We start from the raw sequence: 12,572 nt of genomic DNA, 5'->3' as shown, positions 1-12,572 counted from the left end.
GAAATAAAGGTACTGTGCGTTTGAAAAGATTGTTTGTGAAGCTGTTTATATCTACACATGACAACTCTCTTTAGATCAACGGCAGCGCGAAAGCAGATTTGAATGTCGCGATTTTATTTTGTTCAAATGTTTAATATACATGGGCGAATCGTTGTCATTTCTCTCTCTCTCTCTCTCTCTCTCTGCATTGTAATCTTACGTATATGAGTAGCGCGAGGGATTTTCAGTGCATTCATTGCTATAATATTCATGATGTGAGATGTCTCTACTAAAGTATACGCTCCCCGCACTTCGCCCACCCATCGCACCAGAACCGTTTTCGAAACCGCAACTTAGAAATCTTGCACGGTTCCGGTTCTTTTCAAAAAACACTACCGGTTCCGGATGAGAACCGGTTCTCGGTTCCCAACCCTAATATACACTACCATTCAATAGTTCGGAGTCCGCAAATGTTTTTAATGTTTTTGAAAGAAGTATTGTATACTCACCAAGGCTACATTCAATGTTGAAAACAGTTGTGCTGCTTCATATTTTTGTGGAAACTGTGATTCATTTTTTCAGGATTCTGTGATTTAATAGAAAGTTCAAAAGAACAGAATTTGCTTGAAATATATATTAATGGTAGCATAAATTTATGTGAATTTGTTTTACCGAATTGAATTAATATTGATTTTAATAAAATCATTGTTTCCAGACTATATTGATATTACATAAAACATTTGGTAGGTAAATGTGTTTAATTGTCATGAAAATAATGTCACAATGTTTTTTTTTTTTTTTTTTTTTTCATAGTTTAATTGTGATTATCAATCAACTTTATTCTGATTGCTGTCAGTAAGAGGGTTAGGCTGTTTTATAGTGTAAATTGTTTAAAGATGCGGCATTATTATGTAAAGATGCGGCAATACTGTTTCTCAAAAGTAATTACCTGCACTAAACTGATTGATGTCTCTTTTTTATTGGCTTGAGTGTGTGTGCTTTAGTGGTGGAGGAGAGCGTTTTTAAAAACGGTTTGTGCGATGAGAGTGTTTCAGTAATGAGGTCCCGTGGGATTCTCACTTGGTAATTACAGTCTCTATGAGATATTAAACTGTTTCCTGTGTCTTTTTGTTGGGCTTTAATTGCATGCAACAAGTAATGCAAATCTTTTCATTCTCTTCCATGGCACAAGCGGATGTAAGTCGTGTCATGTCTGCAAAAGAATTGTTTTATATGATAAACAGCTTCACATAAGGGAATTTTAAGAGATGTCATGGAGAGCTGAAAGACTTCACGTTTTATTGAAATAGATTGCTGAGGTGTGTTTCATGTTGAGGGACTGTGTTGATGTGTTGGGCAATCACACTGCTTCTGCACTATTCTTGTTTGAATATATTCATTTGAACTGTTAGCACCTAATCTGATAATTCAAAGTAAGCACCTAAACTGTATAATTCAAAATAATGTCCATCATTTTGATGAAAGGTATTTTGAATTATTTTAACACTAATTTATTATTTTAGGTTTATATAGCAACAAAAGAGACCAGAGGTAAAAACCAGGAAACTATAAAGGATACCCGGACCAAACATCGCCAACTTCTGATTGGCTGAAGTCGCTCACCGGCATGCAGAAAGTATGGCAAGGCAAAGCAGTATCTTATTCCCTTCTCAGGGAACCCAGTTTGGAGTCCAAGTCCAGGCTATAAAATCTTATAAATGTGTGTGGAGAGACCCAGCCCACCGCATCACACACTTCTTGAAGGGAAACCCCTGATAACAGTGCCTTAGAGGCCACCATACTCCTAGTTGAGTGTGCTCTAATGGCCAGAGGCAAAGGAAGGCTATGCGCCTCATAAGCCAAAGAAATTGCTTTTTAATTATCCTTTTGCTTATCCTTTGTTTAGATGCTGGGGGACCCGGCCTGGGTGAACCAAAGCAAACAAGCAACTGGTCAGATTTACACCACTGGGCTGCTCTGTGGCCATAAGAATCAAGTGCTCTGACTGGACATAGCAAGTTTAATATCTCCTGGTCTGACGTCTGGAAAGGTGGAGGACAAAAGGCCTGCAAGACTGTAGAGCAAGCCAAATTAGTCAGCAAAGAGGGCAGGACCGCAGACCCAACAATTATTTATGTACACGACTACCGATGTGTTGTCCTTTTGGACAAGCACATGGGGGAGCCTCTGAGATCTGGGAAGAAGTATCTCAATGCTAGAAATACAGCCATCTTCTCCAGGCAGTTTATGTGCCATAAAAGAGGATGACTTCTCCACAGACCCCAAGTTGAGCGTCAATCTAGGATCGCTCCCCAGCTAGTGAGTGGAAACGTCTGTCATAAACGTTCTACAATGATAAGGCACCCTCAGCACGTGTCCCTGGGACAGGAACCAAGGCTTCTTCCACATCACTAGGGTACGAAGACATCTACGTGTAACCCTGATGATGCAAAAGTTGCCCCCAGGGGAAAACCCCTTTGTCTTGAACCACCACTGCAAGGGTCTCATGTACAGAAGGCCAAAAGGAATCATGTTGTTCCAACAGTCTCTGAAACTGCCATACGTAAACGCTGCCCCTGTGTCCAGCAAAAAGGACTTGTCCTTTTCTTTTATGCCAGATAGATTCAGCCATAGATGTCTCTCCGTGGCTGCCATGGGCTGGCCAATAGCTTGGGCCGTCTCCTTGGTGGCCCAGTGGGACAAGTCCGTGGCCCAACGCAGCTGTTTAATGGCATCTGGGCCCATACCCTCACCTTCATCTAAGTCCCTGAGCAGGTCAGCCTGGTACAGACATGCACCCGCCTGGCCCGCTGCCATGTATGCTTTTCCCACCAAAGCCAATGTTTTACTGCATGGCCTGGTGGGTTATGTTGGGACCTCTCCTCAAAGATCGCAAGCATCTCTTCATCTCTTCTCTGACATTTTAATGAAAAATATACATATATGAATCCTTCACAACAAAATGTATAACATGCATTTACATAATAAATAGGTCAATTTTTATTTCATGCTGACATTTATGTTGTGTTTAATCTGATTAATCTTAAAGTTTACTTTAGGAGTAAAGGCTTGTTCACACCAAGGACGATAACTATAATAACAACGATAAAGATATAGTTCTAAAAATCATTCTAAATATAAAAGAATAGCAGAGTCCGTATGATAACTATAACAATAGCGTCGTAGAGAAAAAATATTATTAGAATCACTTTCAGAGCAATTTTTTTTTCAGTTAATGAATGATGAAAACATTATCAGACAATCAGAATCCACCCATGCTTTAAAGGAACACTCCACTTTTTTTGAAAATAGGCTCATTTTCCAACTCCCCTAGCGTTAAACAGTTGAGTTTTACCATTTTCGAATCCATTCAGCCGATCTCCGGGTCTGGCGGTACCACTTTTAGCATAGCTTAGCATAGTTCATTGAATCTGATTAGACCGTTAGCATCTTGCACAAAAATGACCAAAGAGTTTCGATATTTTTCCTATTTAAAACTTGACTCTTCTGTAGTTACATCGTGTACCAAGATCGACAGAAAATTAAAAGTTGTGATTTTCTAGGCCGATATGGCTAGGAACTATACTCTCATTCCGGCGCAATAATCAAGGAACTTTACTGCCGTACCATGGGTGCAGCAGGCGCAATGATATTACGCAGCGCCTGTGACCCCCTGCTTGAACAGGGAGCGTGCCTTGCAACCATGGAAACATTTGTGAGAGACGCTGCATAATATCATTGGTATCATTGGTAATATCACCCATGGTACGGCAGCAAAGCTCCTTGATTATTATGCTGGAATGAGAGTATAGTTCCTAGTCATATCGGCCTAGAAAATCGCAACTTTTCATTTTCCGTCGGTCTTAGTACACGATGTAACTACAGAAGAGTCAAGTTTTAAATAGGAAAAATATCGAAACTCTTTAGTCATTTTTAAGCGAGATGCTAACGGTCTAATCAGATTCAATTAACTATGCTAAAAGTGGTACCGCCAGACCCAGAGATCGACTGAATGGATTCGAAAACGGTAAAACTCAACTGTTTAACTCTAGGGGAGTTGGAAAATGAGCCTATATTCAAAAAAAGTGGAGTGTTCCTTTAAAGAGCTCAAACATTTAAAGCTGCAGACAATAAAACGGCAGTGCATTCTTATAATAAACAGAATAATATTGTCTGCTGGTGTGAGCCATCGTTATAGTTATTGTTCTTGGTGTGAACAGACAGATAGTGGTTCTATGTGTTTGTAATGAATTCAGATTGAATTTGAAATATTATTATTAATTTAGTGATATAGTTTCAATTTTTTGCTGACATTTTGAATGTGTATGTGTGTATTTCAGGTCTCATCAGACGAGTTGGAGGACATAAATTTATCTGTGAAGCATGAGGACATGGTGCACACCGATTCCAGTCGCAATGAGAGTCCCAGTGATGTCACTGAACTCAGCAGCAGTGACCTGCTGTCCTTAAAGAGTGACACCGTATCTCTGATCAGTGAAACGGCCGTCTCATGCAAAGTTAGCATTATAAACACATACACACACACAAAGACACAGTGTGTTTTATTTATCTTAAACCATTTCCCTCCACTAACCAAATAGCATCAGACTAACAACCACTCTGAATAACTTAGCAACATCCTAACAACCTCCTCGCAACCTCTCAGAACCCCCTTGCAACTCCCTGGCAATCACCAACAACATTAAATTCTGGTGGTGAGTTTTTAATGGGCAAGCACATATTCTTCAGAAAATCTAAAAATCTAGTTCTCTTCAGTGTCACCGTTTCATTTGATCAAACAGCATATGCTCATCATTACATACTCAAGTGCATCTCTGGCTTTGGCTCATCATGTTTTCTCAGCTTGTCTTTTGTAATCCTCTTAGAGGCTCCTGCTTGTCCTGGCTCAGTGAATGTCTTAACCGTACAGTGAGTATGGTCACCCTGCTGATGAGGTCAGCCCGGCCTGCCCTCCTGTGTCAGATCTTAGCACGTTTTTAGACCTCTTGATTTGGGTTGATCCAATGGTGCTGGGTTGACACACACAGCCGGTTACAGGTTTAAGCCTGGTTTGTTTGTTGCCTTCTATGGTGTCATACACTCTCATTAGAGGACAAGCTTAAGGGAATGTTCTGGGTTCAAGTTAAGTTCAGCTCTTTGGATAGCATGTTTAATGTATCCAAATGCTATTAATGATCAAATACTATTATCAATATGACCGATGGATTTCAAAAAACAGTTTTCTTTTACAAACCGCACACTGTTTGAAATACTGCAGTGCCGCAGAACACAACTCGCATAGTTTTCCACTAAATATTTGTCCCAAATTATTGTTAATGTACATGTTTGTGCGTTTGCGATGGTTTGTCAAAATCCAAACTTCAAACTCATTAACGACACTTTATTCATTCTTGAAGTGAACATTTGCCACTTTTGTTTAGGACCGCAAATACAGAATGAAGCAATCGGGGTGTGATACAATGTTTGTGAGTTGTCAACACTGAACTACTGGAATGGCTAGATATCTTGGCTACAATTTATTGTAAAGTCTAGCATGAAACACTGCGCTTCACACAATTTGTCTGTCATTGCTTTATCTTAAAAGATTCAAAAGTGGTTTTGTTCGATGTGTTTGATTCCTGTTTTCTCCTGCGTATTTTCCAAGTAAACGCTTTGTTATTGTATTTCCTGTGCCGTGCGATTATTACAGCCACCAGCAACTCGTAACAATAGCAGGCTTAACATAGGAAAACATCTCTTATTGCGAAGACATCCCCACTAACATCCTGCTGAAAGACAGTATTATGGCCGCCGTGGGAGTAATCTAGGCTGAAACAACAGATATTCTTCTTTTATCCTGTGATTTCATGCTTATCAAAGCCTGACCTCACTGCCACTCCTGGTAGAAAGAAGTTTTTTTTTTTTTCTTTCCCATTCCAGATCAATGGCCTAAACCTACGACTCCATGAAACTGTTGGTGTCAGGTGGAGCCAAGTCATTTTCTCTTAACTAAAACATCTGTGTTTTGCCACGCCACCTTCAGTACACGTAATATGTAAGAGATAACACATTACCAAATGAGAAAATGGCCCTTCGTAAAAGACTAGCCAGAAAGCTGTTGTTGCTCGCCTCTTTGAACAAGCGTAATGAGAGGTTTTCGGGTAATTCCACTGACCTTGTCCACTTTGACAATGCCGGGGAACATTGTGGGGCACGAGATCTTTCTCCCACAGGCAGACGGGATGTAAATGGGAGCAAATGGGTTTTTCATTTCTAAATGCCGTCTGATAATGGAAGTAGGTGGCATGTCAGATCACACACATATGAGCCTCTGTTGGAGATAAGGCCATTTGTACAAGAGGCGTGTGTGTGAGTGAGTGTGTGTATGTGTGTGTGTGTGTTATCTTCACCCCTCTGTTACCGCAATTTCTATTCTGTTCTTGAAAGACTCATTTGAATTTCCTCATCATAACAGCCCTATGATTGAACCTCAATTAATATGTTAATGTTGCTGTGCAAGTTTTTTAATTAGTATAAGATGAATCACATTGCATTTTGGGGACCTGATTATCGCTCTCAGATGCTTTGGGGATGTTATTTTGTTTTTACGTGACGCCCGCCTGGTAATGGTATTGTTCAGGGTAGAATTTCCAAGCTTGAAGTATTTAATTTCCTAAATAGTTATGATTTATTCCAGTGTCTGCTTCAGTAGAACCTCTTGACTGATAATATATCAGAGTTCATAAAATGGGCAGTTGGCCAGGTCATAGTAATCATGTTTTAAAATCTGTTGAATTGGCTTTGAAATTGAATTTACTTATACCAGCTTAGACACTTTATTAATTATTACTAAATTATTTACACTATGACAAGAAAAGGATAGAAATCATGTCGTGGAGATGCTGTGTGTTTGAATGCAAAAGAAAAACCCCTTTGTTTGTGAAATGGATGAACTTAGGAATCAGTGGTTGAGATTTATTTATAAAGCTGTTCCTGGGCAGTAAAACCCAAAAGTTTGCTTGTGCACAGCACATTTTACAGAGGACAGCTTCCTGAACCTGAGGGAGTACAACTCAGGCTATATACAAAGAGTACTTACCTCTGTGAAACGTTCTGCTCAAGTCGTGCTTTCAAAGTTGGTTTCGCTCAATCGACTTGATCATCCGCATTTTCAGAATTTGACTCTGGCTCGAGCTGATACTGTAAAACCGACAACACTATTATTAACTGTGTGTTTACAAATGCTTTGCCATAACCTTGGTTCCCTGAGATAGTCGGAGATAGACCAAGGGTATGTTAGTAACCAGAAAGTTCCCTTTTGATAAGGATTCACTCGACATTGTGTCAGTAGCCATTGCGTGTTATTAGCGTAGGACTGTACTAACCTATAAGGCAAAGAAGAGGCCCTGCAAGCCTGGCCCAGGGATGGAAGATTTGATCCAAGGGCCTTAACAAAGTGGGCTCACTGGACAGTGGTATTGCTGGCAGTAGCACTTGGCATAAGGAAAAATTTAGGCAGGCGATCCACAAGGAAGGCGCTCAGATGTGTATCGGGCTTGGGCCAATAGAGCCCGAAACCACCATAGATAAGCACCACCTTCTGGTGGGAAAGTGATGTACATAAACAGATTTTAGTGGCGTCTAACCCTCAAGCAGACATGACCCACACCTGTAGTGCGGGGACATCCAGGTTATAGAATCTGGCAAACATAGAGGGCGATGACCAACCAGCCTCTGCTCAGACGTCACTAATAGACACCCCACTTGACCAAGCACAGAAGGAGGCCATTCTCCTGGTGGCCTAGAGATGCATAGGCCAGCACAATCGTATCCACCATCCAACAGGACAGTTTTTGCTTCATCACCAACAGCCCTTTGGTGCAGCCTCCGGACAGCACTCAAAAAGCTACTCTGAGAGCCGGAAGTGGCTGGAGCATTCAATATACACTCTAAGGGCCCGAAACGGTCACAGCAAGTGTAACAACTGCTCATCCGCTGAATTGGAGAGAGCTGTCAAGGTAAACCTGTGCTCTAAGCATAATGGAGAGCACCTTAGGCACATAACCATGCCTCATCTAAAGGATGACCTTATAGTCATTCAGTCCAAACTTGAGGCAGGATGCGCTACCAGAAAGTGCCTGCAGGTCTCCATCTCGCTTAACTGAGGCTAGTGCCAGCAATAGAATTGTTTAAAGTAAGTGCGCCCGCAAGTCAGCCGACTCAAGCAGCTTGAACGGAGGGGCCTTGAAGGGCCCTTAGGACGGTGGATAGGCCCCAAGTCGGAACAAAATTGGGGCGAGGCGGGTTCAGCCTTCGGGTTTCTCTATTGTGAACACTTTCCTGTAAACCAGCCCTAAATCTACTCCGAATTGGTACAATTGCGGAGCCCTCCAGGGTTCCAGAGCCTTGACACAACCGTGGGTCACCCTGAGGTTCAAGCATCCTGATCACCAAGCATGGGATGGGACACAGGCTTTCAGTCAGTACTGATGTGGTCGCATATGCAGAAGGATTGAGGAGGCTCCTGCCATCAGACCCAGCAACCTCTGAAACGCCTTAAGGGGACAAAGACCACTGGCTTTGAATGATACAGCGATTCACTGAATTTTCAACAAGCATCAACAAGAATTTTCATATTGCCGCATCTGGGCCAAGTCGAATACCGGACCCAGGAAGGATATTCACAGGCTGGGTGAAAGCGAGCTTATTGCCAGGTTGATTCTGATCCCCAGAAGCTCTAACTGGCTGAGGAGCAGAAACCTGTGCGCACATAGCTCGTCCCTCGACTGGGCCATAATAATTGTTGAGCTTGTAAGGTTGTTGTAAGGTTTTGTATAGTAATTGATGGATTTGGTAACGCTTGAGTCATTGCTATAGAGGGTTACTATGATGTTCACTTCAGAATACTGTTCCAAATGGCCAGTAATTCCTTTAGAAGGATGTAGTAACACTTGAGTCATTACTATCCAAAATCTCCAAAAACCTCAAAAGCTTACAATGTCTTCAGTCATTACTAGGGAGTTATCATGCTTTCACTTTAAAATACTGTTCCAAATAATTAGTAATTCCTTCTGAAGGATTTGGTAATACTTAAATAATTGTTGGGTTTTCATGTTTTATGGGGACAGTCCATAGACATAATGATTTTAATACTGTACAAACTGTATATTCTCTTCCCTACCCCTAAACCTACCCCCTAAAACCTTCTCATCACAGAAAATTTTCTGCATTTTTAGATTTTCAAAAAACACCACTTAGCATGATTTATAAGTTGTTTTCCTCATGGAGACCACATATTGCCATCTTTATTGGGACATTTTGTCCCCATTGTGTGGGGTATACCTGAATTACACACACACTCACTCACTCATATGCATATATCTTCAGTGGCTTCCCTTTTATCCATCCTCCCATCTTTCTCCCTCCCCCATTACTCTGTCTGATTTTGTCCACTGCTATTATTTCCATCTCAGTAATCTGTTGAGGTACATTTAGTTTTCCGAGCGAGTTATTGAATCATAACTGTGATTTTAACAGAGTAATTAAAGTTTAATGTGGCCCTGATGAGCTACTCCTTCAGGAAATGTTGTGATATTAAATTATTTATGACTAGAGGGTCTCTGTACCATATGTAAATCATTTAGATATGTAAATGGCCCGCTAAATCTCATAGATTATGAATAAAAGTGTACTATTCCCATGTTTAGCTCTGGGCTTTTAATCATGGAATTACTTTTCTTTTTGTTCATGCCTGAAGACATATTAATCATACTGTATGCTAGAAACACTGTACAAGGTAAGACACCTTGTATTATATGTGCATATACAGTTCAAAAGACAAGTTTTATATTTTGTATGTTGACATTGACACTGCACTGCCTAAAACATAGTCTACACAGATATGTGAAAACAGATGCGCAAAACAGTGCAATTCATAACACAAAACAAATACATGTTGTATTTCCAGTAATGCCACAAGGGGCACTATCATTGCTTGTTATCGTCAAAATGAAAACTGTCTCATGTTTTCCGTTAAAGCAGAGTTCATGTTAATGGCTGCTAAGCAATGTAGCAAATGGATGCATTAATCTAAGTATGGTCACAGATGTGTGTTTATTGACATTTTACAATAACTTCGAATGTGGTTCATCCAACACATTTTTTTCACATTCATAGAACAATTTTGAGATATTTTGATTTGTTGCATATTCATATGAATTCATACATCCTCATTTGTGCATTTTTAATATGATCTGCTCTCGCCCCACTGAAGGGCAAGTTTATGGATGGGGTTGGGCATGAAGCTTCATGCCTTAATTCTTTCATTCAAATAGTTCATTTTCATATGAATCACATATGAATTTGTGTGAACTTGCATATTTGTGATTTCTCATGACATTGGGTTGGGCTCATCCAATCAGAATTTAGAGTAAGAAATACAAAGTTCTGTTATGAAACTCTAGATGGCGCAGGCTGATAGGTCCTTAACTCAATCTGCTTGCAGTCACATTGTTTTCTATAGGGCACAGCTGATCAGTAGCCAATGATCTCGCTGTTCAACCTTCAAATACTGGTCAGCATTTGCTGTAGGAGTTGCAGCACGTTTTCAGAAACCCTCCACCTTCCCCAGCTCCACCTGTCTACTATGGGTAATTTGTGTATGTTATATTGTACAGTAGCAGCATGTCTTGCTTGCTCACAGCAGTGTGTCGTGTATGTATTGGTAGTAGGAAGTCCTGTACTTGCTCTGCAGCAGCGTAGCAGATCTATTCCGCCAAGTCCAAACATATCAACATTGTCATATCCATTACCATGCCAAACACTCAGAGAGTTGTCATGACAGAACTATCCTCTTTAAAAGTGCAGACCTCATACAAACTGAATTAAGATAAACGTTTAAAAGAAGAAAATAAGAAAAAAAAAAAAAAAACTATAAATACTGAAAGAGTCATAGCTTTCACTATTACAATTTTTTTTTCCCTCAAATGAAGTGGAGTCTGTTTTAAATTCAGTGAGGACTCTCCTGCCTGACAGTACAGCGGTGTGAAACTGCAGGCCTTTCTAGCTGTCAGAGCCCCACATTTCACTGCTGTTTGACAGGAGAAAGAGAGATAGACTGGTTGTTTGTGTGGAAAAAGACAGAAAGTCTTTGTGCTAAAATGCGGCCATTTTGTTCATGGGTAGATGCACATTATTTATTCAGATTTTTTTATTATTATTATTCTGTTGATCTAATTCTTTCACATCCTACTGGAAATGAAGATATGGATGGATGTGAAATGTAGAAATAAAAAACAGTCACACTTTCTATTAGGTGTCTCTTTAACTACTATGTACTTACATACAAAAAAAAAAAAAAAAAAAAAAAATATTTGGAAGAAAGCACTTATTGTGCTGATGTTGTATTGCAAAACATGCTGCTGTTATGGGTAAGGTTATATACAGGATTAGTTGTATGGGTTGGTTTAAGGGTGGGTTAAGGAAGAGAGTTAACAATGTAATTATAGATGTAATTACAGAAATTAATTATATGCAGGGTTTTTTTTATATATATATATAAGTACAATGTACAGGTAAATACACAATAAGTGCATTGTATCAAATGATTAATTTAAATGTTAGAACGTAGTAGTTACAGACACTTAATATAAAATGGGATCCAAAAAACAATACTCTTTTTTTTTTTTTTTCCCCCATATAATTTGTTTTAATCTATCAATTGAAAGTTTGGGAAAATTAAAAAAAAAAGGGATTTGGCAAAAAAAAAAAAAAAAAACTGAAGAAAACATAAGTGGTTAGTCACATTAACTATTAAAAATGAGTACTATGGTTTTTGTTCACGTCTCTAACATGTACAACATCAATGTTCGATTCTTTGTCTTAGTGATATTGAACTATAATATTGAATACTGAATAAAGGAACTTATTTGTGTGTTTGAGAGAGTAAAATCCCTTGTTTCCACTACCCTCCTGTGACTGCTCATCTGCCATTTAACTCACATTTCCTGTAGGGTCTGAATGTCCATCATAACATCAGGAGGCAGCACATAATGAGACACAGAAAGATGAGCACTTGAGTGGCATCATATAAGTTGTACAAGCATGGAATTATCTTAGCCACACATATTATATTATTCAAGGCTCCTCTACCAAACACAGTCACAAATGTTGTTTTATGACAATTATGTTTCATGACAATTTTCCACCCTGATCTCTACAGTCTTTCCAACTACACCTTTGAAATGTAAATGTGGATGGTCATATGTTAATGAGCTCATTTTTTTGATATCATAATCATGAATATTCTAGAATGAGTCGTTTCTTACAGTTTAATTTTTATTGATTCTTTAAATTGACATTACTCTTTGGCACACAATACACCTATAATACTTCGAGCAAATAAAAAAAGAAAATCATGTTTTTCATTTTCTGGTCCCTTTAGAAATATTACATTGATTCTTAGGTACAGTAATATAGTTGTTCTGAGTTAACTGTGTTTTCATGTTTTGTACAGAGTGATGAAGGACCTGAGGAAGACACTCGGAGCATCACAGCATCTTCAGTTATGGTATGTCAACCTCTACCATCTTTAA

General features: G+C 39.4%; 1 protein-coding gene across 4 annotated transcripts in view; it reads left to right on the top strand.

Annotated features, from left to right (window-relative positions):
• LOC127507854 (uncharacterized) overlaps window positions 1-12,572 on the top strand; it is a 137,723-nt gene that overhangs the window by 57,201 nt on the left and 67,950 nt on the right. For all 4 annotated transcript variants that reach the window (XR_007928503.1, XM_051885295.1, XM_051885296.1 and 1 more), the window contains exons 4-5: window positions 4,320-4,496; window positions 12,494-12,547. Coding sequence is in view for 3 of the 4 variants with exons in the window: in XM_051885295.1 (XP_051741255.1) it covers window positions 4,320-4,496; window positions 12,494-12,547 (231 nt within the window). In the remaining variant the exon portion in view is untranslated. The remainder of the gene's footprint in view (window positions 1-4,319; window positions 4,497-12,493; window positions 12,548-12,572) is intronic.

The sequence above is a fragment of the Ctenopharyngodon idella genome, chromosome 24 (genome assembly GCF_019924925.1).
Source record: "Ctenopharyngodon idella isolate HZGC_01 chromosome 24, HZGC01, whole genome shotgun sequence".
Classification (NCBI taxonomy): Eukaryota; Metazoa; Chordata; class Actinopteri; order Cypriniformes; family Xenocyprididae; genus Ctenopharyngodon; species Ctenopharyngodon idella.
Note: the sequence above shows the minus strand (reverse complement) of the source record. Positions and strands in the feature narration are given on the sequence as shown.